Here is a 26,097-nt window from a genome sequence, read left to right on the forward strand (position 1 = left end):
GAGTGCAGCGCTGCTCCCCGTGCTCCCGGCCGGCTTCCCCGTGGCCCTGGCGTCGCTTCACCCCGACGCTACACCCCCGTTGCTTGCAGCACGTCCCACAAGAGCATCGCTAGGTCCCCAACAAGTGACACAACAGCCTCGTCCCCAGCCCATCATAGGCAGGGACAGAAAAGGTTGGACAAAGCTTTTTCTGGAGCCGGGGGGCCGTCAGCCCCTTTCCTCCGGGAGCGCCCTCACCCATCGCAGGGAAGTTGGTTGCGCGCCTGGTCTGCAAGTCCCACCCGCTCCCGGCCCCTTCTGGAGGCACCGTGCCTGCTGCGGCTTTCTAGCCGGCTCTCCTGCTCCCGGCAAGAGCGGATGAGAGCCCGGGGTCCCTCTGCTCTCTCTGCCTGCGCCTCCGGGAAACCCTCGGCCCTGCTGGGGTGAAACGTGCCCTTCTGCACAACCAGCCTTGACCGGTGCCTGCTCCTACCCCAGAGGCATCCCCTGCTCTGCCCTCCTGCTCCGAGGTCCCCAGAAGTCCCCCGGGTGGCATCCCGCAGGCCGGGAGCACACCCCAGTTGCCAGCCTGGGGCTCCCCAGGGAAGAGGGAGCAGCGGAGGCTCCCCGAGGCTGGAGGTGTTTGGGCGACAGGCTCCAAGCCCAGCCCTTGCTGGAGTGCCCCTGTCCCCATTTCCTCACGTCCCCATCTCGTCTCGCCACGAAGGGCCTGGTGCAGTCAGCGCCCCAGGGTCTTTGGCAGCTGCAGAGCTTTTGGCAAGGGTCCTCGGGACATATTTGTGCCCCAGGCAATGCCGACGGGCTTTGAGGCTGAAACGGGGCGGGCGCTAGAAAAGGCACCGTGGCCCCAAACTGTGCCAGGTCCCCAGCCAGGCGGGCTTGAGTTTGGCCAAGCAGCACAGAGAAGGTGCGGATCACCTGGGCTGCGCTTCCCAAGCAGCACCCCTGGGGATCCACTGTGCCCAGCTCTGCTCTCGGTCCTTCCCAGGCTCAGGGACACAGTGATTTCACCAGTACTCCTGGAAATGCCTGGGCTGAGGGGGATCTCCAGGAACTTCCTTTTGCTGGACTGCAGGGGGACGGGAGGGCTGGCTGCTTCATGCACCCCGGGCAGTCCCCCTCTCCCCCAGCCCCGGTGCCCCAGGGGGAAGCTGCTTCAGACCCTCCCTGCTTCACACTTCTCACCCAGACGTACACCCCGTTTGGATTACAGCTGCTCCTGGGCCGGCATCGTCCTTTGGCTCAGGCAGCTCGCCCGGCTGGGAGCTGCGACCTCGCCGGGGTATTTATAGCCGGGAACCCAATGCCCGGAGCTCAGGTTCTGCTGGGCTGGGCAAGCCGAGCTCCGTGACCCCCCGACGGGAAGGACACGTCATTCATCGCGGGGACACGTGCGGAGGCACTGGCAGGAGGACGCCGGTCCTGGCCCCAGAGCGGCTGGGGCCCCCGAGGTGTCGGGCCCGGCTGCAGTTGGAGCTGCGCACGTGCCCGGAGGCGGGCCGGGGGGGGCGCGCGCAGCCGCTGCCCGTCCCGTCCGGGCCGCCACGTGGCCCTCAGGAGATGCCCAGCCTGTCCCTTACTCCTCACTCACGGCCTCCGGCAGCAGCGGTCCTGCGAGGGCCACGGGGCCGGGGGGGGGGGCTGGGGACACCCCCGGATCTCGCCGGCCGGATCCCAGCGCGCCCCCCCGCAGGGGCCAGCGGTGCCAGCGAGACCCCAGTGACTGGGGCCAACCCTGCAGCTCTGCGGGCAGCCGCGGGGGGCACGGCTCGTCCTCCGCACCGGGGCTGCTCGGGGCACCCGCGTGGGGAGGGCGCCCAGCTCAATCCCTCCAGGCGTCACCCCCTCCCCGTGCCTGCCAGTGCCCCTGCGTCCTCCAAAACGCCCTGCAACGGGCAGGGGCCGGCGGCAGGGCGGGGGGGCCGGCGGGGGCCCCGCGGGCCGGCGGCGGGCCGGCCGGGAATGCGAGGAATGCGGCGCGCGGCGGCTGCGTGCCCCCGCCGCGGCCCCGCTGCAACCCCCCCAAGCGGGGCCAGCTCCCCGCGGCAGCCCCTCGCCTGCTCGCGGCCCCCCGGCTCCCTGCCGCGCGGCCTCCCTCTGCCCCGCTCTGCAACCCCCCCCCCCCGGCGTCCCTGCAAGGGCTGGCGGGCGCTCCTCGGGGCTCCCTGCCCCCCCAGAGCCCCCCGGGGCTCTGTCCCAGCGCCCCTGCTCCGCTCGCAGCCCCCCCCTCCCCCGGCTGGTCTCCCCCACCCTCTGGCCCCCCCGGCCCCCCCTCCCGGCTTGCACCCCACGGACGGTTTCGGCGCCAGCGCCCCGCATCGGGGCCGCTGCTGAGGCTTGAAACCTGCAGCCCAGATGTGCTGCTGCCTCCGGCCCCCCCGCGGCTGGGAGCCGGGGGGCCCGGCGGAGGGACTCCCCGAGCCCTCTCCTGCCCCAGCGCCCCCGGCCCCAGCCAGACCCCAGCGATGTGACCGGCGCGCGCGTGGGGCAGGGGCGCAGCGGGCACAGCGGGCACAGCAGCTCCCCGGGCACCTCTCCCCCGGCACCCTCCACAGCAGGGGAGGCACAAGGGGACCACGCATGGAGCAAGGCACAAGGGGGGGGGTGCAAGGGGACCCCACAGCCTGGGGGACCCCCTGGCAGGGACACCCACACCCAAGGCTCTCTCAGACCCCCTGCACCCCCCCCCCCAGGGGGAGACTCACACTGAAGGCACCCTCTCTGCAGGCCCCCCCACCCAACACCCTGGGGCACCCCTCTGTGGGGACAGCACACCTGGGGCTCCCCCCGAGCGCCCCACAGCTTGGTCCCCCCAACTCCACAACCTGGGGGACCCCTCAGTGGGGACACCCCTACCCAGGGCCTTCCCCCTTTACCCCACAACTCGGCCCCCCCGGGGGACACCGCTACCCATGGCCTCCCTCCATAGGGCTCCTCACCCTCCTGCACCCCCCGGCCCACCCCACTCAGTGGGGACACCCTCCCCAGGGCCCCATAGTGCCCCCAGCCCACCCCCTCGGTGGGGACACCCTCCCCATGGCCCTATAGCACCCTTAGCCCACCCCCTCGGTGGGGACACCCTCCCCAGGGCCCCATAGCACTCTTAGCCCACCCCCCTCGGTGGGGACACCCTCCCCAGGGCCCCATAGCACCCTTAGCCCACCCCCTCGGTGGGGACACCCTCCCCAGGGCCCCATAGTGCCCCCAGCCCACCCCCTCGGTGGGGACACCCTCCCCAGGGCCCCATAGCACCCTTAGCCCACCCCCTCGGTGGGGACACCCTCCCCAGGGCCCCATAGCACCCTTAGCCCACCCCCTCGGTGGGGACACCCTCCCCAGGGCCCCATAGCACCTTTAGCCCACCCCCCTCGGTGGGGACACCCTCCCCAGGGCCCCATAGCACCCTTAGCCCACCCCCTCGGTGGGGACACCCTCTCCAGGGTCCCATAGCACCCTTAGCCCACCCCCTCGGTGGGGACACCCTCTCCAGGGTCCCACAGTGCCCCCACCCCACCCCCTCGGTGGGGACACCCTCCCCAGGGTCCCATAGCACCCCCAGCCCACCCCCTCGGTGGGGACATCCTCTCCAGGGCCCCATAGCACTCTTAGCCCACCCCCTCGGTGGGGACACCCTCCCCAGGGCCCCATAGCACCCTTAGCCCACCCCCCTCTTGGTGGGGACACCCTCCCCAGGGCCCCATAGCACCCTTAGCCCACCCCCTCGGTGGGGACACCCTCCCCAGTGTCCCACAGCGCCCTCAGCCCACCCCCTCGGTGGGGACACCCTCCCCAGGGTCCCACAGTGCCCCCAGCCCACCCTCTCGGTGGGGACACCCTCCCCAGGGCCCCATAGCACCCTTAGCCCACCCCCTCGGTGGGGACACCCTCCCCAGGGCCCCATAGCACCCTTAGCCCACCCCCTCAGTGGGGACACCCTCCCCAGGGCCCCATAGCACCCTTAGCCCACCCCCTCGGTGGGGACACCCTCCCCAGGGCCCCATAGCACCCTTAGCCCACCCCCCTCGGTGGGGACACCCTCCCCAGGGCCCCATAGCACCCTTAGCCCACCCCCTCGGTGGGGACACCCTCCCCAGGGCCCCATAGCACCCTTAGCCCACCCCCTCGGTGGGGACACCCTCCCCAGGGCCCCATAGCACCCTTAGCCCACCCCCCTCGGTGGGGACACCCTCCCCAGGGTCCCATAGCACCCTTAGCCCACCCCCTCGGTGGGGACACCCTCCCCAGGGCCCCATAGCACCCTTAGCCCACCCCCTCGGTGGGGACACCCTCCCCAGGGCCCCATAGCACCCTTAGCCCACCCCCCTCTTGGTGGGGACACCCTCCCCAGGGCCCCCGCGCACCCCGCGGGCGCCGCCCGGGCCCCCGCCGCCCGGGCGCACTGGGAGCGCGCGGCCGCCCCGACGGCGGGCGCGGTGGCCGGTGGCCGGTACCCGGTGGCCGGTGCCCGGGGCGGGGGGCGGCGGGCCGCGAGCGGCGGCGGCGGCAGGGGGCGCTGCCCCCGGCGGCGGCCGGTGCGGTCCCGCCCGGGGGGAGGCGCCGGCGGCGGGGCGGGCGCGGGCGCGGGCGCGGCGCAGGGAGCCGCGGGCGGCGGCCGGGGCGCAGGAGCCAGCGCGGCCCATGGCTCCGCGGCTGCCGCTGGTGCTGGCGGCGCTGCTGGCGGCGGCGGGCGGCGGCGGCGGCGGGCGGCGGGCGGCGGCCCCCGACGGGGCGGGCGCCAATCTGACGGTGGCCGTGGTGCTGCCGGAGCGCAACCTCAGCTACGCGTGGGCTTGGCCGCGCGTGGGGCCGGCGCTGAGCCTGGCCCTGGAGGCGCTGGAGCGGGGCGAGCCGCCGCTGCTGCCGCGGCCCTTCTCGGTGCGCGTCGAGTTCATGAGCTCGGAGCTGGAGGGCGCCTGCTCCGAGTACGTGGCGCCGCTCAAGGCCGTGGACCTCAAGCTCTACCACGACCCCGACGTGCTCTTCGGGCCGGGCTGCGTCTACCCCGCCGCCACGGTGGGGCGGTTCGCCTCGCACTGGCGGCTGCCGCTCATCACCGCCGGCGCCGTGGCCGCGGGCTTCAGCCAGAAGCGGAAGCTCTACAGCACGACGGTGCGCACCGGGCCCTCGGCCCCCAAGCTGGGCGCCTTCGTGGCCCACCTGCACGCCCACTTCAACTGGAGCGCCCGCGCCGCGCTCCTCTACGCCGACCGCCGGACCGACGACCGGCCCTACTACTTCACCATCGAGGGCGTCTACCAGGAGCTGCAGGAGGCCAGCAACATCACCCTGCGCTACCACATCTACTCGCCCGACGAGGGCGGCCCCGACGCCGCCGTCCACTTCATCAAGGCCAACGGGCGCGGTGCGGAGCGGGGCGCGCTGCGCGGGGAGCGGGGGGCGCGCGCGGGGCAGCGCGCAAGGCGGGGAGGCGCGCGGGGACCGTGCGCGGGGCCTGGGCGCAAGGCGGGGAGGCGCGCGGGGGCCGCCCGCGCGGCAGCGCGCAAAAGGGGGGGCGCGCGGGGACCCTGCACGGGGCAGCGCGCAGAAGAGGGGGGCGCGCGGGGACCGTGCGTGAGGCTGGGTGCAAGGCGGGGGGGCGCATGGGGACGTGCGGGGCGCAGCGCGCAAGGCAGGGGGGGCGCACGGGGACTGTGTGGGGGGCAGCGTGCAAGGCGGGGGGGTGCACAGGGACCGTGCGGGGGGCAGCGTGCAAGGCGGGGGGGTGCACAGGGAACCGTGCGGGGGGGCAGCGTGCAAGGCGGGGGGGTGCACGGGGACCGTGTGGGGGGCAGCGTGCAAGGCAGGGGGGGTGCACGGGGACCGTGTGGGGGGCAGCGTGCAAGGCGGGGGGGTGCACGGGGACCGTGTGGGGGGCAGCGTGCAAGGCGGGGGGGCGCACAGGGACCGTGCGGGGGGCAGTGTGCAAGGCGGGGGGGCGCACAGGGACCGTGCGGGGGGCAGTGTGCAAGGCGGGGGGGTGCACAGGGACCGTGCGGGGGGCAGCGTGCAAGGCGGGGGGGCGCACAGGGACCGTGCGGGGGGCAGCGTGCAAGGCGGGGGGGCGCACAGGGACCGTGCGGGGGGCAGTGTGCAAGGCGGGGGGGCGCACGGGGACCGTGCGGGGGGCAGCGTGCAAGGCGGGGGGGCGCACAGGGAACCGTGCGGGGGGCAGCGTGCAAGGCGGGGGGGCGCACAGGGACCGTGCGGGGGGTAGTGTGCAAAGCGGGGGGAGCGCGCAGGGACCCTGTGCGGGGCTGGGCGCAAAGAGGGGCACAAGGGGACCGTGCATGGGGCAGGTCGCGGGGTGGGGGGTAAAGGGACCCATTCGGGGGGCTTAGGGAGGGGAAGGAGCAAAGCCCTGCAGAAGGGAACGGCAAGAGGCCGGGGCGCAGTGGGACCTGCGTGGGGCACGGCGAGGGGACAGGGAAGCCGTGGGACTTGCAAGGGGCACAGTGAGTGGCCGGGAGACTGTGGGACCTGTGTGGGGCACAGCAAGGGGGCAAAGTGGGACCTAGGTGGTGTACAGAGAGGGGCGAAGGTAGGCATAGTGGGAGCTGGGTGCAGCGGGACCCTGCTCGGGGAGGGTGGCCCAGCAGGGGACAAGGCAGCTCCAGGGCCTCGAGACCAGCCCAGTGCAGGCGGGGGCTCCCGGGCAGCGGGGGCCGCGCGCTCCCTGTCCCCAGCCCCGCCACCCTGCGCCGGAGCCCTCGCCCCGGTGGGCACTGCCAGACGCGTTGGGCTACGCCAGGAGGGAGAGCAGGGCCAGGGACACTTGGGGGACCCTGCGAGCACGGTCCTGGCACATCCTGCCCTCTGCCGAGCCAGCCCAGGCACAGCCCGTGTTAGCTGGATTGGGGCCGTCCCCGAGGGCAGTTTGGACGCGGCCGCCCCGCGTGGCGGCTGAGTGGGACAGCGTGGACGCGGCTGCAGGATGGTCCTGGCTGAGGTTGCTCGCTCAGGAGCAGCGAGGCTCCGAGGTGCCGGCCCGCAGGGAGCCCCCGGCTTGGCCCATGGGTGCCCTTGGGTCGTGCCGGTCCCTGGCTGCGGCGGGGGACCCGGGAGGGGCAGCTGCCGCCCCATCCCGGAGAAGCACCCACCCGCCTGAGCGATGCTGACAGATGAGAGGGCTGGGCTGGACCCCTGGGACGGGGCTTTGGGACGGCCCCACCCTGCTGATGGAGGGATAAATCAATTTGGCGCGCTGAGAGCGCCCCGGGAGAGCTGCTATATTGGGAGCAGGAGGAAATGGACTGGATTACGGAGGCAGCTGGAGACCAAGGGCGGCCTGATGCTGTTTCATTATTGATGAGCAGGGTTTATTGATCCTGGAGACAACTGCTCGGCATTGTTTCTTAATGGATCCTAAGATGCTGTGTCATTAAGAAGGACATCAAGCCTGGGCAAGTGGAGCCAGACTGGACAGTGGGAAATTTGGCTGAGGGAACGCTACTCCTGGCTCTGTTGGGCCAAGCTGCCAGCTTACGGGGGGACCGGGCCGTGCTCGGCCGCGTGCTGGGCTCGCAGGGGCCGAAGGCACGGTTTGCTGGGCTGGCCCAGGTGCGTAGGGCTGTGCTGGCGAGGAGGCTGACGGCGCCGGATCGGTGAGGTTGGGCATCCCATGATGAGTCAAAGGAGCCGAGGGTGGGCTTGTGCCCACCCCTGCAATTTGCTTGGCCGAGCGGTGGGCATGGAGGCTCGCTGCGCCGGCGGTGCTGCCGTGGGGCTTGGAGCTCTACGTGGGACGGGGGGGCAAAGAACCGCGCACAGAAAAAGGCCAAAATCAGTGATTCCAATCACCGTTTCCGGCTTGGTGCCATAAATCACCTCGATGTGAATCGACCCCTCGTGATGCAGGCAGGAGACGAGGGCCGGGGAGAGGGGGCCAGGCGTGGGCAGAGACGCGGGGCAGCGCGTGGGCCCGCCGGCTGGCCTGCAGGGAAGCTGGGGCTCTTTGGCTGCAGCCAGGCGCTGGGGGGGCAGGATGGGGGGTTGGACGTCTGGAGACTGGGTGTGCGGACAGGATGTTCGGGCCGGCAGTGCCGACATCGCCGTGGCCCTGGTGGTCCCCCAAGCTTGGCGGTGTGGGGCAGGGAGCGGGAGCCGTCTGCCAGGCTGTCCTAGGGCAGATGCCCGTTGTCTGCGCACTGCGGTGGGGATGGCTGGTCCTCGGGAGTGCGTGGCTGCGGGGCCACCGGAGCGTGTGGGGACCCCTGCGTGAGCTGCATTGCCCCAGCACGCGGGTACGCCGTGGGGCGCCGGTGGCGGGACCTGCTAGAGCCCTGGCTGTCCGGCTCGGCGTTTCGGCACCGCAGCAGGGGTGTGGGTGTGCTGGCAGCCCTGTGTGCGTAGGGACGCGGCGCTGGGGCACGTGTGGGGTGTCAGGCAGGGAGAGAGCTGGGGAGGGAAGCAGGAGCTGCAGTTGCAGCGCGTGTCTGGGGCTACGTCCTGCAACGAGACCACGTCGTTTGTTCTGGCTTCAGCTCCCTTCTCCCAGGTGATGGGCATGAGTTTGGTGAAGGAAAACTTCGCTGGGGAAAGCCACTTCCCTGTCCCCCTCGTCAGCTCCTGAAGCTCCCGATCCTCAATGTTTGCAGCTCTCAAGAGTGAGCGCGGGGGGTTGAGGGAGCTCCACAGTTTGGAAAGAGCAGGGCAGGCGAGCCCCTGCCCCGTCCTGCATGCTAGCGCCTTGTGCTTCCCGTTGCCCCCCTCGCGGGCCCTGGGCGACGTGCAGGGGCCCTCGTCTCTCCTGCAGCTCACAAAAGCACTGATATAATTAGAGCTGAGGTTGAGGGAATTACCGGGGCATCTGCCTGCGCAGCACAGGTCCTGTGCCTGGGGAAACGGGGGGGTGCTGCTGCCAGGAGGAGAGTGGATTTGGCCCTCCTCATGCGCACAATATCCGCGGGAAGGGGAAGGGCGCTCGACTGGGGCGGTGGTCTCAGCCCCGCTTTGGGGGCTGTGCGTTGGCAGCGCTCCTCCGAGCAGGCCTGTGCGCCCCGGGGCGTCCCGCGCTGGCCCTGCTGCACGAAACAGGGATGTGCGGGGAGGTTTCCCTTTGCCCTCAGTTTCGGGTTTCCTTCCCTGGCGCTGGAGAGCGGACGGCATCCCGCCGCCCCGTCCGCGCCGCGCTCTGCCCTCCTGCCTCACGGATACCCCGTGGGTCGGCGCCGGGGGGCTCTGCGCTGCCTGCACCTCCTGGGTGCCAGACGGGCCAGCCAGGCCCCCCGCGCCCGGTATCCCCCGTGATGCTGCCAGCCCCGCCGGGCTGAGGCTCCCCTGCAAGGCTTTGGCTGCGTTTGCAGCCCCCCGTCGGACCCGGGGAGCCGACCTGCGGGCGGCCGTCAGCAGGCACGCGGCGTGCCGGCGGCCGCCTGCGTCACGGAGAGCCGCCAAGGCTGACCCTGCCCTGCCCGGCTCTTGTAACTGCCCCCGGGGAGCTGTCGAGGCGCCGTTCCTCCTCCCGCTCTCCGTGGCCTTTGACTAGGCTGGGTTTTGCTGCTGGCGTCGGAGCCTGCTGCGCCGGGTGTCCCGCCATCTGCCACCAGCTGTTGTTGCTCCCCAGCCCATTCGGTGCCTCTCGCCGCGAGCTTCATGCTGCTTTTTAGCAGCGTCCCCCAGCCTGGCGCCTGCTCCGGGCTGGGCTCGGTCATAGGTCAGGTCCGCGCGCGGGGCTCGCGGCCTCTGCGTAGCTCCCGCGTCGCCGCCGCTGCCGAGGTGCTGAGCTGCCCGAAGTGGCGGAGCGGTTTGGGGAGTGGGAGCTGGCGGGTTTCTCTGCGCCAGACCCGCACAGCTCCGCGGGGCGGGCAGAGACAGTGCTTACGGAAGGAGGTGCAGCATTCGGGGCGAAACCATTTCTGACCCCTTAGGAAATCTGAAACAGGCTTCTGCTCGTGCCTGCCTTGCTCAGCTTGGGCCGCCGGCGCCGAGCGGGGAGCGAGGACGATGGCGGGGCGGAAGGAGCGTGGATGTCGCGGCGGCAGGGTGCTGGGGTGCCCGGCTGTGAATCTCTCGCGAGGAGAGCAGAGGTTCCCGGAGGACGGGCGGGAGCCGCCTCCGGCTGTGCAGCGACACGTTGCCGCCGGGTACCGGCCTCAGCCGCGATGGCAGAGGGATGTTTGTGTTGGCCGGCGTGCGGCACGTTTGTCACCTTGTTCCCCTGTGTCCCCTGCCGTTGAGCCTCTGCCCCCCGCCCAGAAGCAGCTCCCGGCATCTCTGCGGCTTTCCGGTTCGCAGGGCGGCTCTGCGGGGTTTCTTCTCCCAGCCCGGGCTGCCTTGCTGCGCTGAGAGTCGAGGCTGTCGGGAGCCCCTGCGGATCCCGCTGCCTGCCTGGCCCCGCGCCCGCGCGCAGCAGGGGGGCTCTCCTGGCGCAGGGACCCTGGCCCGGGGCTTCCTTGCTCGCCCCGTCCTTCCCTGGGCTCCGAATCCGGCCGGGGCCCTGGCACGGCGCTGAGCCCGCGCGGGAGGGCTGCGCGCCGGGGCCAGCGTCTGAGCGTGACATTCCTCCGGCGCCCGCCGCCTCCTCCTCCCACGTTGCTCAATCCCGGGTTCCCAGCCAGCCTGGCTGGAGCGGGGGCCCTGGTTTTCCGGGGGGAGGGAGGAGGCGGTGGCAGGAGCCTCTGCTCTGGCCCTCCGAGGGCGAAGAGGGCCCCTGCTCGGGGGGGTTTCAGACGGTCTCAGGCGCAGCCCGCGTGGCAGCCCTCCCCGCCGCCCGCGGCGCTCTCGGCCAGCCCCGTGCAGCCCCCGTCGCGGTGCCCGGGCCGGGTGTCCCTGCGGGGCCGGCAGAGCCCCGGCGCTGGGCTGGGGGCAGCCGGGGCGGCGGGCCGGGGCCCGGGCACCCCCTTGCCGCGTGCGCCGCACCAGCAGATGCTCTGTTTCCAATTAATGCCGCAGCCGCCGAAGGTGCTGGAATCCGGGAACCTGCACATTCCTGCCGCACGACCGCAAACCCAAACATGTTTTTGTCCCTTCCCGAGTCTGGATTCCCCAGCGTCCTCTGGGCAAAGGCTGCCGTCCTCCGGGGCACGGCCCCCGGGCCTTTCGGGACCTGTTTTCCCCTGGCCGGGGCTGGTGGAGCCCCTCGAGCGGGGATGCCGGGCCAGCGGGCTCCCGGCTGCTCCGTCAGGGGCTGGGGGGGACGGGCAGCATCCCATGGAGGTGGTCCTTGGTTGTCACCTCCCTTCCCGGGCACGGCGGCGGGGTGCCTGCGCGCGGGGTCGGTGTCGGGGTGGGGGGGGATCAGCCTGGGCAAGACCCATTTCAGTGGGGCTGTGTAAGGGCTGTGTGGGGCTGCTGTTTCTGAGGGTGCCTGGCGTCTGTTTGGGCAGGACCCGTCTGTGCCGGGGTTGTGTGCCGGCGCGGTGGGGGGGTGCCGGAGCGCTGTGCGTGGGGTGACTGATGCCAGGCTGTTGTGCGTGGGGATGCACGGGGTGCCTGTGCCATATTTCGGAGCAAGGGTTGCCTTTTTGTCCGTTCTGACCCTCTAACCCAAGGTGTCCAAGGCGGCAGGAGCGGGACAGGGCAAATGAGGGCCGTGGAGGGGGCTGGCTGGGCTCTCTGGCCGTGAGGGTATGGGCATGTGGGCATTAAAAGATGGTGAGCTGAGATCTTCCCCATCCGCCTGCTCCGTCTTCCCCTCTCCAGGAGGGGAATTTGCTCTGCCCCGTCCCCCTGAGAGAAAGGAGCCTGCTGTGCGCGTGGCAGGGGTGTCCTGGGTGCCCGAGGAGGCGCTGGTGGCCGGGGCGGGCGGCAGCGGGTGCCGGCGTGCCCCCCTGACGCCCCCTCTCTCCCGCAGTGGTTTACCTCTGCGGCCCGCTGGAGATGCTGCGGCGGATCATGCAGCGGGCGCAGCGCGAGAACCTCACCAACGGCGACTATGTCTTCTTCTACGTGGACGTCTTCGGGGAGAGCCTGCGGGGAGACTCTGCCCGTGACGCCCTCAAGCCCTGGCAGCAGGGCCAGGGCCAGGACTCGGGGCTGCGCGAGGCCTTCCAGGTGAGCGGCGCGGCGTCCCTTGCCTGCGGCCGGGGCCGGGGCCCGGGGCAGCGCTGCCGGACCTGCGTGAACAGCCGCGGTGCTGTGCTTGCTTGCAGACGGTGCTGGTGATCACCTACCACGAGCCCCAAAACCCCGAGTACCAGCACTTCCAAACCCAGCTCATCCTGCGAGCCAAGGAGAATTTTGGGGTGCAGCTCAACTACTCCCTGGTAAGTGGGGCCCCGTGGGTCTGCATGCCAGGAGGTGAGGACCGGTCTGACCGGGGCTGTGGCATGTCCCCAGTGTGCAGAAGGTGGGACATGACCGCGTGCAATGCCAGAGGTGCCGCCTCCGGAGGCTGTGTGTATGGCCTTGGTGCTTGGGGTTATGGGGCTGTGGGTGGGTGTACGGCCCCGATGTCTGGGCTCATAGGGCTGGGGACGCTGACGTCTCTCCCTGACAGATGAACCTGGTGGCAGGCTGTTTCTACGATGGGGTGCTGCTGTACGCCATGGTGCTGAACGAGACGCTGCGGGAGGGCGGCTCCAAGAAAAACATCACCCGCATCATCCAGAAAATGCGGGACCGCAAGTTCCAGGGTAACGGTGGGGTCGGGGTGGGAGTCGAGGCCGGTGGCCTGGCTGGGCCGACGCAGTGGAGCTGGCCCCCGTGGTGGGAGCTGAACATGGTCCCTCTCCCACCTGGGTCTCGCTTCTCCTGCAGGGGTGACGGGGCTGGTGAGCATGGACAGCAACAACGACCGGGACACGGACTTCAACCTTTGGGCCATGGGCGATCCCGAGAGCGGGCAGTACGAGGTGGGGGCTGGTGCTGGCCCTGCGGAGCCGGGGCAGCGGGGAGCGTGCCCGCAGCCGGGTCTGGGGAAGGGATGCTCGGAGCGCTGTGGGTGGGGAGCTCCAGGGCGAGTTGGAGGGCCCTGGGGCTGGTGGGGGTCCGCAGGCTCAGCGCTCTCTCCCCGTAGGTGGTGGGACACTACTCAGGTGCGGAGAAGCAGATCCACTGGCTGGGGCCCATCCACTGGGTGAAGGGGGCACCCCCCCTGGACAACCCGCCCTGCGTTTTCGACGTGGATGACCCCTCCTGCGATAAAAGTGAGTGTAGTGGGGCAGCTAGCCCCCAAGCACCGACATCCCGGCTTCCCCCATCCCTTGGTCCCCAGCGCCCTTCCTCAGTGGGAGCTCCAGCCGGGCTCTCCCAGGCTTTGGGGCGGTTTCCCCTGGGCGCTGGCCTGGCCGGTGCCCACCGCAGGGTCCGGGGGCTCTGCGGTGGGGGGGAAGCCAGGCTGTGCTAACGCCTCCTGCTCCCTGCAGCCCCCCTCTCCATGCTGGCCATCGTGGCTTTGGGCGCCGGCCTCACCTTCGTCATGTTCGGCATCTCCAGCTTCCTCATCTTCAGGTCAGTCGGGGACCGGGGAGCCTCTGCCTTGGCCCCGGGCGCCCCTCGAGTCGGTGGGGGGCAGGCCGGGCAGCCAGGGTGCTGGGCAGGGTGAGGGACCGGTCCTGCCCCGCTGGGCGACCCCGGGCAGGGCCACGGGTGCCTGACCCCGCCGTGCTCCCCAGGAAGCTGATGCTGGAGAAGGAGCTGGCCAGTATGCTGTGGCGGATCCGCTGGGACGAGCTGCACTTCGGGAGCGCCGAGCGGTACCACAAGAGAGCGGGCAGCCGGCTCACGCTGTCCCTGGTGAGAGCGTCGCGCCTCGCCCTGCCGCTGCGCGCCTCTCCGGCCCCTAGAGAGCCGCGTCCCTGGCAGAGCATCCCACCTCCTCCCGTAGACTTCGCCCTCCCTATAGAGCATGTAGCCCCACGGACCCTGGCCCTGCCGAGCCCCGTTCTGCGCCGTCCCCTGCGCGCCCCGCTGCCGCCGGCTGTCCCTGCCCCGCAGCCCTCGTCCCTAACCCTCTCCTTCCCTCCCAGCGCGGCTCCAGCTACGGCTCCCTGATGACCACCCACGGCAAGTTCCAGATCTTCGCCAACACCGGCCATTTCAAGGTCAGTCCGGCCGGCGGCGAGAGCGGCCGCCTCGCCGCCTGCCGAGCCCTGCAGCCCGCGGCCGTGCGGCGTCCCCGCGCCCTCCGGCGTCCCCCTCGGCTGCGTGCTGGCACTTTGCTCCCCGCCACGTGCCGCCTCCGCCGTGGCCCCCGTTACAGCGTTATCCGTGCCCGGCTGTCCCCCCGCCGCGCGGCCGCCCTGTGCCCCTTTCCCTCCCCGCGCGGCACTGACCTCTCCTCCGCCCCAGGGCAACGTGGTGGCCATCAAACACGTCAACAAGAAGCGCATCGAGCTGACGCGGCAGGTGCTCTTCGAGCTGAAGCACGTAGGTGTGGGGTCCGGGCGGCGGGGGGCACCCTGCTTGGGGGCACGGCGGCTGGTCCTGCCGGCGGGGGGGCTGGGGGACACAGGGCCAGGCTGGTCTGTGGGTGCCGGGGCGCGAGCAGCAGCGTGTCCCGCCTGATCTCGGCATGGTCTCGGCTCTGCTTCCGGCTCTAGATGCGGGACATCCAGTTCAACCACCTGACGCGCTTCATCGGGGCGTGCATCGACCCCCCCAACATCTGCATCGTGACCGAGTACTGCCCGCGGGGCAGCCTGCAGGTAGAGGGGCCGGGAGGTGACACCCAGCCCGGCTGCACCCCATGTCCGGAGGGGTCCGGGGCGGGGGGGTTTCTCAGCGCTGTGCCCTGACGGCTAGTGACCTGGTTGCACTGAGGACAGGGCTGTGAACGCCCGGTGGCTGTGCGAGCCCCGCGAGACTTGGCGGCAGGGGAGCAGCCATGTGAACGGGGTGCCGGCGGGGCAGAGGCATGTGGACGGGACGGGGTCGGTGCCGCTGGGCCACCCCGGGCGAGCCCCGTGGCTCGGCTCCCTGCGAGGCCAGGCGCTCGGTGCTGCTGCCCGGCAGCGCTTGGCGGGACCCCGCTCACGTCCAGCCTGCTCCCCCAGGACGTCCTGGAGAACGAGAGCATCAACCTGGACTGGATGTTTCGCTACTCGCTCATCAATGACATCGTCAAGGTACCTGTATGAGGGCGCTGGGCTGTGGGGCTGTGGGACGGGGTGCCGGGGGGGTACCGGGGCTCTGCTCAGAGGTGCCAGCTTTGCAGCGTCCGTCTGTCTGTCCGGCACAGGGAATGGCCTTCCTGCACAACAGCATCATCGGGCACCACGGCAGCCTCAAGTCATCCAACTGCGTGGTGGACAGCCGCTTCGTGCTGAAGATCACCGACTACGGGCTGGCCAGCTTCCGCTCGTCCTGCGACGGCGAGGACACGCACGCCCTCTACGCCAGTGAGTGCCGTGCCGTGCCGTCCCCCGGCTGCTGGGGCACAGGCGCCGGAGCGGTCCCGGCCCGGTCCCCGCGGGGGTGGGATGGGGTGGCCCTGCCTCACCGCCCCGTGGCTATGTCCTGCCAGAGAAGCTGTGGACGGCGCCGGAGCTGCTGCAGAAGGGCCAGCTGCCCCCGCAGGGCATGCAGAAGGCCGACGTGTACAGCTTCGGCATCATCGTGCAGGAGATCGCCCTGCGCAACGGCCCCTTCTACATCGAGGGCATGGACTTGAGCCCCAAAGGTGAAGGCGGTGGGGGGGGGGGCGTTTGCCGGTGCTCGCCCGGTGCCCCCGGCGAGCTGGCGCCCTGACGCCGCGTCCCCCCGCCCCGGCAGAGATCGTGCAGAAGGTGCGCAACAGCCAGAAGCCGTACTTCCGCCCCTCCCTCGACATCGGGGTGCACAGCGAGGAGCTGGCGGTGCTCATGGAGCGCTGCTGGGCGCAGGAGCCGGCCGAGCGCCCCGACTTCGGCCAGATCAAGATCTTCATCCGCAGATTCAACAAGTGGGTGCTGGTGGGGGGTGGCCGCGGGTGCTGGAGGGGCTGAGAGCAGCCCTAGCCCTTGCAGACAGCAGGACCTGGTGGCTCTGGGAGGACAGCTGGGTCCCCAGGTGCCCTGGGGGCACCTCACCCCGTTGGGAGCGAGGGCGCGTCGCGGCCCCCGGCTTCCCAGGCGCCGGTGTCCCTGCAGGGAGGGCAGCACCAGCATCCTGGACAACCTGCTGTCGCGCATGGAGCAGTACGCCAACAACCTGGAGAAGCTGGTGGAGGAGCGGACGCAGGCCTACCTGGAGGAGAAGCGCAAGGCTGAGAACCTGCTCTATCAGATCCTGCCCCAGTGAGGACGGGCGCGCGGGCGAGACGGGCGCGCACGGCGCTCCGGAGACGGGTGCCTGGTTGCACCCGCCGCCGGGCAAGCGCAGGGTCCCCATCCTGGCCCTGCGGGCCTGTGCCGGGGAAAGGGGTGGAGAGGGCAGGGAGCCTGGAGCGGGGTGCCGGGCTTCGGGGAGGGAGCAAGCGATCCTCCCCGCGGTCGCGCCAGGCCCCGTGGCACCCACCGTGCCTCCTTCCCTCCCCAGCTCGGTGGCGGAGCAGCTGAAGCGCGGGGAGACGGTGCGGGCCGAGGCTTTCGACAGCGTCACCATCTACTTCAGCGACATTGTGGGCTTCACCGCCCTCTCGGCTGAGAGCACCCCCATGCAGGTGAGAGCAGGGCCCCGCGGGGCGGCGGGAGAGCTTGGCAGCCCCGGGCTCGGGCCCGTGCCGCCGGCAGCTCGGGGCAGCTCAGAGGGACGTGCCCGCTCGCGGCCCCACGCTCGCCCTCGCTCCTTCCAGGTTGTGACGCTGCTGAACGATCTCTACACCTGCTTCGACGCCATCATTGACAACTTCGACGTGTACAAGGTGGGGGACGCGAGTGCGCGCAGCCCCCACCCCAGCAAGGCGCTGGCTGGGGGGGGCACGAGGAGGGGGCTGCGGGCAGGGGACGGGGGACCCCGACGAGGCGGGTGCTGCCAGGGCGGCGCAGGGCACGCTGCTTCCCCTAACCCCCGCTGCCGCAGGTGGAGACCATCGGGGACGCCTACATGGTGGTGTCGGGGCTGCCGGTGCGCAACGGGAAACTGCACGCCCACGAGATCGTCCGCATGGCCCTGGCCCTGCTCGAGGCCGTCAAAACCTTCAAGATCCGGCACCGGCCCAACGACCAGCTCCACCTGCGTATCGGCATCCACACCGGTGAGCCCACGCGTGTGAGCCGGTCCACACCGGTGAGCCCCAAGCTGAGAGATGCCAGAGGGCACAGGGGTGTGAGGGCTGCTGTCACCCCGTGGGTGACATAGGTGCCATGCTCAAGGATCCTTGGAGAGGCACTCAGCTGGGACTGCAGCTGGGAGACGCTCACCCATCCTGCAGCAGGTCACCACATCTCTGTGCCTATAGGCCCTGTCTGTGCTGGCGTTGTTGGTCTAAAGATGCCCCGCTACTGCCTGTTTGGAGACACGGTGAACACAGCCTCCCGCATGGAGTCCAATGGCCAGGGTGAGTCCCGAGGCCGGGGCCAGCCACGGGCTGCTGGCTTCTCCAGGGTTCATAGCTGCAGGTGGCACCCCCGTCCCAGGCCCCAGCAATGTCTCTTTTCCCTCCCTGTGCACCCCAGCCCTGAAGATCCATGTCTCGTCCACCACCAAGGAAGTCCTGGATGAGTTTGGCTGTTTTGAGCTGGAGCTGCGTGGAGATGTGGAGATGAAGGTGAGGCCAGCATTGGGTGGTGGGCAGGGGGCCTGGTGGAGGACCCCAGCCAGGTGCTCTGGACTGAGTGGTGTGGTATGGTACTGGGGGCCCCGTGCCCCTTGGCAGATCCTAGGCGATCTGGTAGTCTGCAAGGTCGCATCTGAGAGGGCAGTGGGTGGCACCAGCTCACCTGCACGAGGGCTGGACGGGGTCCGCACCGCAGCCAGGCCATGGGCTCAGGAAGGTCTGGCTCCGGTGCTGACCCAGTCATGGCTCTGAATGCTTCCCTCTGCCCCCAGGGCAAGGGCAAAATGCGGACGTACTGGCTGCTGGGTGAGAGGAAAGACCCCAAAGTCATCTGAGCCCAGCTGCGCCACCGCTGTGGAGCCCCGCGCCGCACCGGGACGCCGCGCTCTGCCTCCAGCCACGCTTCCCGGCGCCGCCTGGCCCTGCACGCCCCTGGGCCATGCCACAGACTGGGGTGGCCGGGGCCACCTCGGCCCCTGCAGCTCCCGGCTTCGGCCTCCTGGAGCAGGGCTCGGGCACGCGAGGCCCCACAGTGACAGCACCGCCTGCCCCCCACCCACAGGCACCAGCAAAGCCCACCTCCCCCCCGGGGTCCCGCTGCCCCGCGGAGGGGAGGAACCAGCCCCGATCCCGGCTCCGTGTCCCCCAACCCTCTCAGGTCCTGGACCCTCCTGCGTCCGCTCCCCCACGGCTCAGCTGGCTCTGAGCCCACTACCTGGGGCCTGGCTGCCCCACAGGGCATTTTGCCTTCTCTCTTCAGTATTCGGGCCCTGGCTGACCTTGTCACCCCTCCCCGGGGTGGGGGAAAGACGGGGGCTCCTGCCAGGACTGGCCCCTCAGCTGGAGCACAGCCGACTATGTGAAGTGCCGCTGCTCCTCCCCACACCCCCTGCCCGTCTCACCTGCCTCCCGCTCCCCTGTATATAGCCCCACCGGGTCGTGTAAATACCCCCTCCCACCAGGTGTAAATATAGCAGTCAGATAGCGCAAACTATTTTGTTGAAATACAGATTTCCCCAAACACCTCTGCCTCCAGCCTGTGCTTCGCTCCGACCCCCAAGCCGCGACCCCCCCCCCCGCCCAGGCTGCAAAACTGGGGGTGGGTTTTGAGAGCTGACCCCCCACCGCAAGCTCAGCCGAGGCTGGGGACGGCGGCCCCTGGGCTGTTCGAGGACAGAGCCTCCCCGGCGGGGCCGGGGGCTGGCCCCGGGGGGCTGGCGCTGGGCGCGTGCAGCGAGCCGCCCCGCGCCGGCCTTCCCGAGCCGCGGCAGGGAGGCTGCCGCGCTGCGTCTGCTGGAGAGGGTTCAGGGCAGTTCTGGGAAGGCCTCGCCGCTGCGGGGTTTGCTTTGGCGCGAGGGCTGCAGCGCGTTCCTGTGAGCTCATGCTCTGGCTGCGCGGCAGCCGCTTACTGGAACCCACCTGTGCCCGGAGAGCAGCGGCCGGGTGCTGCCCGGGGCCGGAGCTGCGCCTGGGGGCCACGCGTCACCTGGGCACCGGGCCACGCGTCACCTGGGCACCGCGAGAGGACGCGTCCCAGGGGACAGGGCCGCGCCGGGACTCGTCCTCTCGGGCAGAGAGGGCCCAAGGCGGGTCTGCCCCGCACGAAGGAGGGAGCACCGGGGCCCTGCCGTGGGGGACATTGGGCTTGGGCCGGGCTGGCGGGGTCTGCAGCGGGGCTGTGCTCCTGGCAGTGAGTCACCGAGGGGCTGGAGGGTGCCCCATGCCAGGAGGGCAGGCTGGGCCCCTCTGAGAAGCTATGGGAAATGAGGCGCTCTGGACGTGGGGCAGCACCTGGCCTAGCCTGGGAAGGGTGCCTGGGGCGGCAGGTACACACACATATGCCCAGGAGGACAGAGTCAGGCCCTCACCCTCCAGCGGTGCAAGGAAGCCACTACCTCCTGCTCTTTATTGCTCGGCCAGGCTAGAGGCTGGGGCAGCTCTGTAGGGCGTCAGGGCACGGGCTGGCCCAGGTACTCCGTGATGGGGGTGGAGAAGGCCGCGTTCCTCCGAAAGGGGGTGTCCGTGGTGCAGATGCTGGTGACACCCTGGAGGGGGAGGAATCGGAGAGGGTCACCGTGAGCAGCGCAGAGCCAGCGCGGAGGGCGCTGGGCAGGGCAGGGCGGCGGGGTGCTTACGGGCACGCGGTGGGCTTGCTCCAGCCAGTAGCTGTGGGGCTGCTCCGTGTAGCAGTCGTGGGGCTGTGGGTGGAAGAGGTGCAGAGCCCGTGAGCAGGGAGAAGGACATCCAGCTGCCGCTCCGTGCTCTGAGGGGCTCTGGCAGGCCTGGGGCTCCCAAAGTCCCCTGGCTGTTCCCAGTGCTGGGCAAGACAGCCGTCATGAGCTGTGGGTGGCCTGGGCGCTGCCACGAGCTGGGAGGGCGCCCTCACTCGGGGTGAGCCATACCTGGGTGGCAGGCAGCGGTGCAGGCTGAAAGCCCTCTGCACGGTAGTCCTGGTGCGTGGTGGAGATGGACTCCATGGGAGCAGGGGGCGGACAGATCTCCTCCAGCATCTCCTTCCTGCAGGGAGAGCTCTGAGGCTTGGAGGCAAGAGCTGGACAGGGCCCCCAGCACCACTCGGCCTCGGTGCCTTCGGATATACACAGCCCTCCCTCCAGAGTATTGCTCCAGGCCTGAGGCCCAGAGCAGCCGGCTAGGAGAAGAGGAGGGCTGGCTGGCGCAGTCCGGGTGAATTAAATGCCTCTGGGACTAGGGGACCACCTCGCGCTCAGGAAAAGCTGATGCCAGAGCATCATCCCCAGCCCTTCCTCACCTCCTGCCAGCTCAGCTCACACCTCAAGAGCAAGCTCCGGATCCTCTTCGTCCCTTTGCTTCCTCACCCCAGCTGTGCTCCCGCAGATCAGCTGGCCGGGGAGGAGGAGCTGGTCAGCCCAGGCCCAGCTGACCGACTCATACTCTCGCAGGGATGGAAAGCAGCAGAAAACACCCCAGGCCCAGATCATAGCTCTGCTGAGCCAGGTCTTAACTCTGCCAAGGTCCCTCCAGGACCACCGAGGCAGGCTGCTGCACTGGGGAACCTGCCTCCCACCCGCAGCTGGAGCCCAGCAAGCAGTGACGGTGAGGCCTGACGGTGGCTGTCCCGAAGAAGCGCAGACTTGCCTGTATTTCTGGTGCAGCATGACCTCCAGCATGGCTTCCCGCTGCCCTGCGGGGGAAGCAGGCACCGTCAGCCCCCGGGGCAGCCAAGGCCCCCCATGCTCACCGCCCCCATGGAGGGCCACGGCGCAGCAGGGCTCTGCCTCACCTCGTGCCGGGAGCGCAGTCCTCCAGGGCTGGCGGTAGGCGTCCTTCATGGTGGTGCTGTCAGCCAGCTGGGAGAGGAGCTGGCGGGTGAGCAGCCCGTGGTGGCCGTGCCGGTAGAAGAACGCCTCTCTGCCCAGCTCCGGCATTGGCACACGGTCCAGGTCATTCGTGGCTCTCTGGGAACAGACTACAGGGGCTGTGGGGAGGGGGCAGGAGGCAAGCGCAGTCTTTGCCCTGTGTTTGCTCCAGGCTTTTAAGCTTTTGACAGTCCCATGTAGCTCTGAGCAGAGAGGCAGGAGGTGGGCCCAGGTCCCCACAGGCAACGCTCCCCTCCTGCTGAGTTGCGCCACGTCTTAAACGTGATGACTCCTTGTGGTGTGGGCACCATCACATACCCAAGGCCACGCCAACCCCATGTTTGCCCCAAGCATTGCCCGTCCACACAACTACCACAGCACAGGGTCATGCCCACACCATGCAGTCACCACCATGATGCGGTGACAGTACCCTCATTTTGGGCTGTGGCGTGTCTCCCCCAGGACCCTGGCATCAAGGCGCAACATCCAGCTGGGTGCCAAAGCCCAGTACGATGAGCAGCTCCCTAAAACAAGGTGCTCCAGGGCACCTTGCTGAGGAGGAGCCCCAGATGCTGAGGCTCGTTCTGCAAAAAGGAGAGGGTCCTTCCCGTAAGCTCTGCTCACCAGGAAAGCTGCAAAGGAGACACCTGCAGCCTGGGTAGGGCTGAGCCTCTCTCTGCCTGCCCAGGGTCAGACATCCCTGTAGAGCTACCAAGACCCCCACCAGGAAAAGCTGAAGGAGGCAACAGGTGCTCAGCCTGCGTGGAAAACAGCCCTGCACAGCCGTCCCAGCTGGCCTTACAGCTGGGCAAGCACTGCTACGGCATTAAAGCAAACCAGGAGGCTCTCTGAGCCTCAACACAGCTTGGCAGCAACCCCCGGCCCAACCTGCCCCTGCCAGGGCAGCTGGCACAGCAAGAGGGCATCCCCATTGCCCTGTCATGCGGAGTCACCACATGGTCATCGCCAGCTGTCGGGCTGCCAGGGCACACAATGCAACGCACCCACGGCCTTTGGGTGGCTGCCCTGGGATGCATCCAGTTCCCCATGCAAACTATTGCACAGGGAGCCCAGTTGCCCCAGGAGACACTCATCCCTCTGCACACACTTCAGCCAGTGGCCCACGCTTGTGCCGCCAGCCCAGCGCATATCGGACAAGCAGCTCCGCTCTGCGCTGCACGTGGAGCAGGGCCAGCAATGTGCCCCACACGGGCTCTCCCCCAGCAGGCACCCTCCTCGCTTTTGGGCGCTGCGTGTGCACTGGCCTCTTGATTATTCAGCCACTTCAGACCAAATATGAGCAACTCCAGTTCTGCTCTGGCACCAGCTCCATCAGAAAGAGGCCGGGTTAGGGGAGACCTGGGCCTGAGGCAGCCACGGTCTTTGTAAAGCGGACACTGATCAGCAGCAACGATGCAGGGAGAAGTTGGAGAAGAGCTGGCGAGGAGACTTGTAAGGATGCCAGTTGTTGATGCACTGGGTAAATATCCTGAGGGACAAGGCCCTCTGCATAACTGGGACATTCACTGTGGGCAGACACTGAGTGTAAGGGAAATTAGCCCCTACACACGGGAACCCCGTCTCCGCTGCTGACCATCACTGCTTTCTTGGTGGAAAACTGCCTGCTACATTTACCAGCTGCAGAAATCTAGGAGTGAGAAAAGTCAGCTCTTTCAGCTCTGCAGGAAAAGGTCCGGGGATGAGACTGACGCTAGAAAGCATCAGGGCAGGGCTGTCACGGCAGCACATGTGGTGCAGAGTCCTGAGGAAGTCTCAGCTGTGATTCTGTGCCCAGGTCAGGCCACAGCACTTTAAGATAGACATTGGCCAAAGGTGAAGCACGCAGAGTGCAAAAATACGAATAACGCAACCTCTGGGAAGGAATGAAGAGGTTCAGGTTCAAAGTAGAGTGAGGTTAGATGTGGGAAGGGTCTCTATGTGCAAAATAGGGAAGGGAATAAAGGCATCTCCTGACTGCACAGCCAGGACGAAAAGCTGTAGGTTCAGCTTGTGCTGAGGGAGAAGCAGGCCAGGCTTCAGGGGACATTTCACAGGAAAGAGTTGAAGCACGGGTGCTCAGCAGGAAGGTTACCTGGGGAGGGCTGCACCCTCCACCCCACAACTTTACATGCAGGCTAAACGTGTCAGGAATGGCTGGGCAGAGCTCCTGCTGCCTGGGCCAAGGACAAAGATGCTATTTAGAGAGCTCTGCCAACTCTATTAGTCTAATTTTGTCCTAGATGGCCACTTTTGGTCCACCTACTCTTCATCCAGCAGTGTCCTCTGGTCTGCACAGCCCTCTGAGCTCCCCAGGGCATTTGGATGCAGCAGTCGGGCTCAGCGAAGGGATCGGGGATCCTCCTCTCTGCCTTCGTTGCCCCCCTCAGTCTTGCTCGCCTCACCAGGGGCTACCGACTTGCGCTTGCTTTTTCAGCAACACCCTCACTAGAGCCCTGCTCCGTGGCACAAATACTTTCCTAGCTCTGCTGGAATTTGCCTGGCCTGACACTTCCTTGCATCGCCTCAGTCTCTGCTGTCACTACGGCTTCCCATTTTGTCAGCTTGTCACTACTCCACGATCGACCGCAACACTCAACCCTCTCTTCCGAAACAACGAGCTCCAGGTTACAGCTCTTGGTCCCTAAGTGCATGCCAGTGCATTTTGCACTATTGAATTTCATCCCATTTCTATCCTGCAGATCTCAAGGTCATCCAGGGAGCTCAGGCTTGGTCAAGGACAGCTATTTAAAGAGAGAGAGCTCATCCGGGGGTGCTGACAGGCCGTGCCCTGGTGTAGGCTAAGACCGAGGGTGCTGGCAACAGTGCATTCCCAGGGCCTTCCCTTGCCCCAGCTGCAGCCTGTGAGCACGAGAGAAAGCGCAAAACACAACGGCAGGCCTCCGCTAGCAAGATGGGGGGCCAGGGCACCCCATGGCAGGATTGGGGGCGGGCAATGGACAGAGAGGCCTCAGTACAGACTGACAGAGCATGGAGGGGACCTCCTCAGCTCCAGCGAGGCAGGAAGCACACGGTAAGCAAGGCTGACCTGGGCCAGCGTGCAGACTATAGCGTTTCATCTAACATACGAGCAGGGGCTTCGCGGCAAGGGGGTAGGAACGTGGCAGACTGCCAGAGCTGTCTTCGAGAAACATTTCGCACTGCTACGCATAGCACCTCCAAGCCAGTGTTGGGGAATTACCTCCTCCTGCCAGTTGTGGATCAAGCAACTTCCCCGGGGCGCGGGCTGGCTCGGCTGCTCCGTGGGCGCCTGTGCAGGGACGGGCAGCATCTGCCCGGGGCTCGGGGGCAGCTCTCCGATGCAGGGCCCTGCCTTTCCATGGCAGGGCGGCAGCGCGACCCCAAGGGGCTCCTTCCCGACCTCAGGGGGTGGCAGCGCACCAGCTCCGGCAGTCAGCGCCGGCAGGGCCTCGCTGGGTGTCTCGGCTGCGGCCGCGAGCGTCTTCCCGTTGCACGAGGGCTTCTCCTTGGGTCCCTCGGGCCCAGGCACTTTGCTGGGGGTGCAGACGGTGCTCAGCAGCCTCTCCCCGGGGTGCGGGACAGGCACACGGCCTGTCAGAGCCACCCTGTGCATGGGGACAAGAGGCGGTCACTGAGGCGAGGCGCTGGGACGCAGCTCCCCTGCGGTGTCACCCCTGCCCCACTCTGCTCGCACCTCAGACCCTCCCGGACGCGCCGAGGTCCCTCTCTGGGCTGGGGGGCAAGGGACTCCTTTCCCTCTTGGGATGCAGAAAGCAGTGCCTGCTGCTGCGCCTCCGCTCCGGAGGGATCTTCCCCTCCGCACTCCCCTCCCCAACCTCCTCCCACCCCAGACCCTTCCCCATGCTGGGCTCTGCCCCCCAAGGTCCCCCCAGGCACAATCCTCCCAACACCCCGGCCCAGGCAATGTCCCCCCAAGGTCCCCCTCTGGCTCGCACATCTGCTAATGACCCCGGCCCTGTCCCCTGATGCCGCCGCAAGGCCGTGCCGCCCCTAATGCACCCCCAGAGCTCTTCCCCCTCAGTTCCCCCCCGCAAGGCCCCCAAGGCCCCGCACCCCTAAAGCCTCCCTGGGCCCTGACCCCTAAGTGTCCCCCCATTGCCCCGCCCCCTAAACAGGCCCCCGGGCCCTGCCCCCCCCAAATGCCCCCTCCAGGCCCTGCCCCACCCTCGGGGGGTCTCGGGCCCCCGCCGCGCTCCCGGCTCCATGGCGGGACCCCCTGCTCCCCTCCTTCCTGCCTCTTCCCCGCTCCGTCTCCATGGAGACGGTAAACACCCTCCGCCCCGGACCCGCCCCCCCCACAACTCTGTAAGCTCATTGGCGGGGCCGAGCGCGGCCGCTCCTCCCATTGGCGGAGAGCCTCGTGGCGGGAGGGGACGCGGGTCCACCCTGTCCCCGCCCACTAAGCCCTGGCACTAGGCTGCTGCGGCAGGGGGCGGGGCTAAAGGGCGAGGGGGCGGGGATAGGGGCAGGGCAAAGGGGCAGGGCAGGAGAGGCAAGGGGGCGGGGCCAAGGGCAGAAAGGGGCAAAGGGGCGAGGCCGGGGGCAGAAAGGGGCAAAGGGGCGGGGCCGGGGGCAGAAAGGGGCAAAGGGGCGGGGCCAGGGGCAGAAAGGGGCGGGGCCAGGGGCAGAAAGGGGCAGAAAGGGGCCGAGGGCCAGGCCGGGGGGGCAGGATGGGGCCAAGGGCCAGGCTGGGGGGCAGCAGGGGGGCCCTGGCCGGCCCCAGCCCCCAGGGGTGGCCGCTCGCCCCTGCCCCTCGCCCCAGGCCAGGAAGAGGGGCCTGGCCCCGGGCCCTCGGAGCCAATGGCCGCCGGGGCCAGGGCCGGGGAGGAGCCCTGGGGCCCGGCCAGCGCCCGCAGGGCCGACGAGGCCGCGGGCGATATTTATAACAACAAGCGGCGCCTTCAGCCCGGCGCCCGGCCCGCGCCGCAGGGGTTCCCCGGGCGCCGCGGGGCCCCGCCGGGTGCGCGGGGCCGAGGCTTGGCTCCACCGCCGCTCGCGCGCCGCCCCGGCCTCCCCAGAGACCCCCCTCCCCGAAAGCAGTCGGCTTGGGCCGCGGGGGGGGGTGGTGGCTCCGAGCGTGCGGGGGCCCCGCGGGGGCCGGCGGGAGGTCGCGGCCACGGTTCTGCCGGGCCGGGCGGCTGCGGCCTCTGTCCGTCCGTCCGTCCTTGCCGGCCGCCGGGGAGA

General features: G+C 69.3%; 2 protein-coding genes across 2 annotated transcripts; one reads left to right on the forward strand and one right to left on the reverse strand.

Annotated features, from left to right (window-relative positions):
• The first annotated feature begins 4,638 nt into the window (after positions 1-4,638).
• On the forward strand, positions 4,639-18,598 carry LOC138064248 (atrial natriuretic peptide receptor 2-like). The gene is made up of 22 exons (XM_068925952.1): positions 4,639-5,362; positions 11,792-11,991; positions 12,090-12,203; positions 12,437-12,572; positions 12,697-12,791; positions 12,956-13,085; positions 13,305-13,389; positions 13,554-13,674; positions 13,908-13,982; positions 14,230-14,307; positions 14,481-14,585; positions 14,934-15,005; positions 15,119-15,278; positions 15,404-15,559; positions 15,652-15,820; positions 16,008-16,154; positions 16,396-16,519; positions 16,652-16,720; positions 16,879-17,053; positions 17,258-17,356; positions 17,475-17,566; positions 17,848-18,598. The coding sequence occupies exons 1-22, from the start codon at positions 4,639-4,641 to the stop codon at positions 17,908-17,910; spliced, it is 3,189 nt and encodes a 1,062-aa protein (XP_068782053.1). The 3' UTR covers positions 17,911-18,598.
• Positions 18,599-19,321: 723 nt separating this feature from the next.
• LOC138064068 (sperm-associated antigen 8-like) lies at positions 19,322-25,187 on the reverse strand. Its single transcript, XM_068924901.1, has 7 exons — positions 25,078-25,187; positions 24,113-24,497; positions 20,838-21,012; positions 20,693-20,738; positions 19,978-20,092; positions 19,711-19,773; positions 19,322-19,620 (listed from the first exon to the last, which is right to left on the reverse strand). The coding sequence occupies exons 1-7, from the start codon at positions 25,116-25,118 to the stop codon at positions 19,525-19,527; spliced, it is 921 nt and encodes a 306-aa protein (XP_068781002.1). The 5' UTR covers positions 25,119-25,187; the 3' UTR covers positions 19,322-19,524.
• Positions 25,188-26,097: the final 910 nt, after the last annotated feature.

This window comes from Struthio camelus, chromosome W (genome assembly GCF_040807025.1).
Source record: "Struthio camelus isolate bStrCam1 chromosome W, bStrCam1.hap1, whole genome shotgun sequence".
In the NCBI taxonomy this organism is placed as follows: domain Eukaryota; kingdom Metazoa; phylum Chordata; class Aves; order Struthioniformes; family Struthionidae; genus Struthio; species Struthio camelus.

Excerpts from the sequence above, each read along its gene's own strand:
- LOC138064248 (XM_068925952.1), top strand. The coding sequence starts at position 4,639 with ATGGCTCCGCGGCTGCCGCTGGTGCTGGCGGCGCTGCTGGCGGCGGCG. Across the intron at positions 15,006-15,118 it reads TCATCAATGACATCGTCAAG|GGAATGGCCTTCCTGCACAA; the intron begins GTACCTGTATGA and ends TGTCCGGCACAG. Across the intron at positions 16,520-16,651 it reads CTGAGAGCACCCCCATGCAG|GTTGTGACGCTGCTGAACGA; the intron begins GTGAGAGCAGGG and ends CGCTCCTTCCAG.
- LOC138064068 (XM_068924901.1), bottom strand. The coding sequence starts at position 25,118 with ATGGAGCCGGGAGCGCGGCGGGGGCCCGAGACCCCCCGAGG. Across the intron at positions 24,498-25,077 it reads GGGCCCGAGACCCCCCGAGG|GGTGGCTCTGACAGGCCGTG; the intron begins GTGGGGCAGGGC and ends CCCCATGCACAG. Across the intron at positions 20,739-20,837 it reads GACTGCGCTCCCGGCACGAG|GGCAGCGGGAAGCCATGCTG; the intron begins GTGAGGCAGAGC and ends CTTCCCCCGCAG.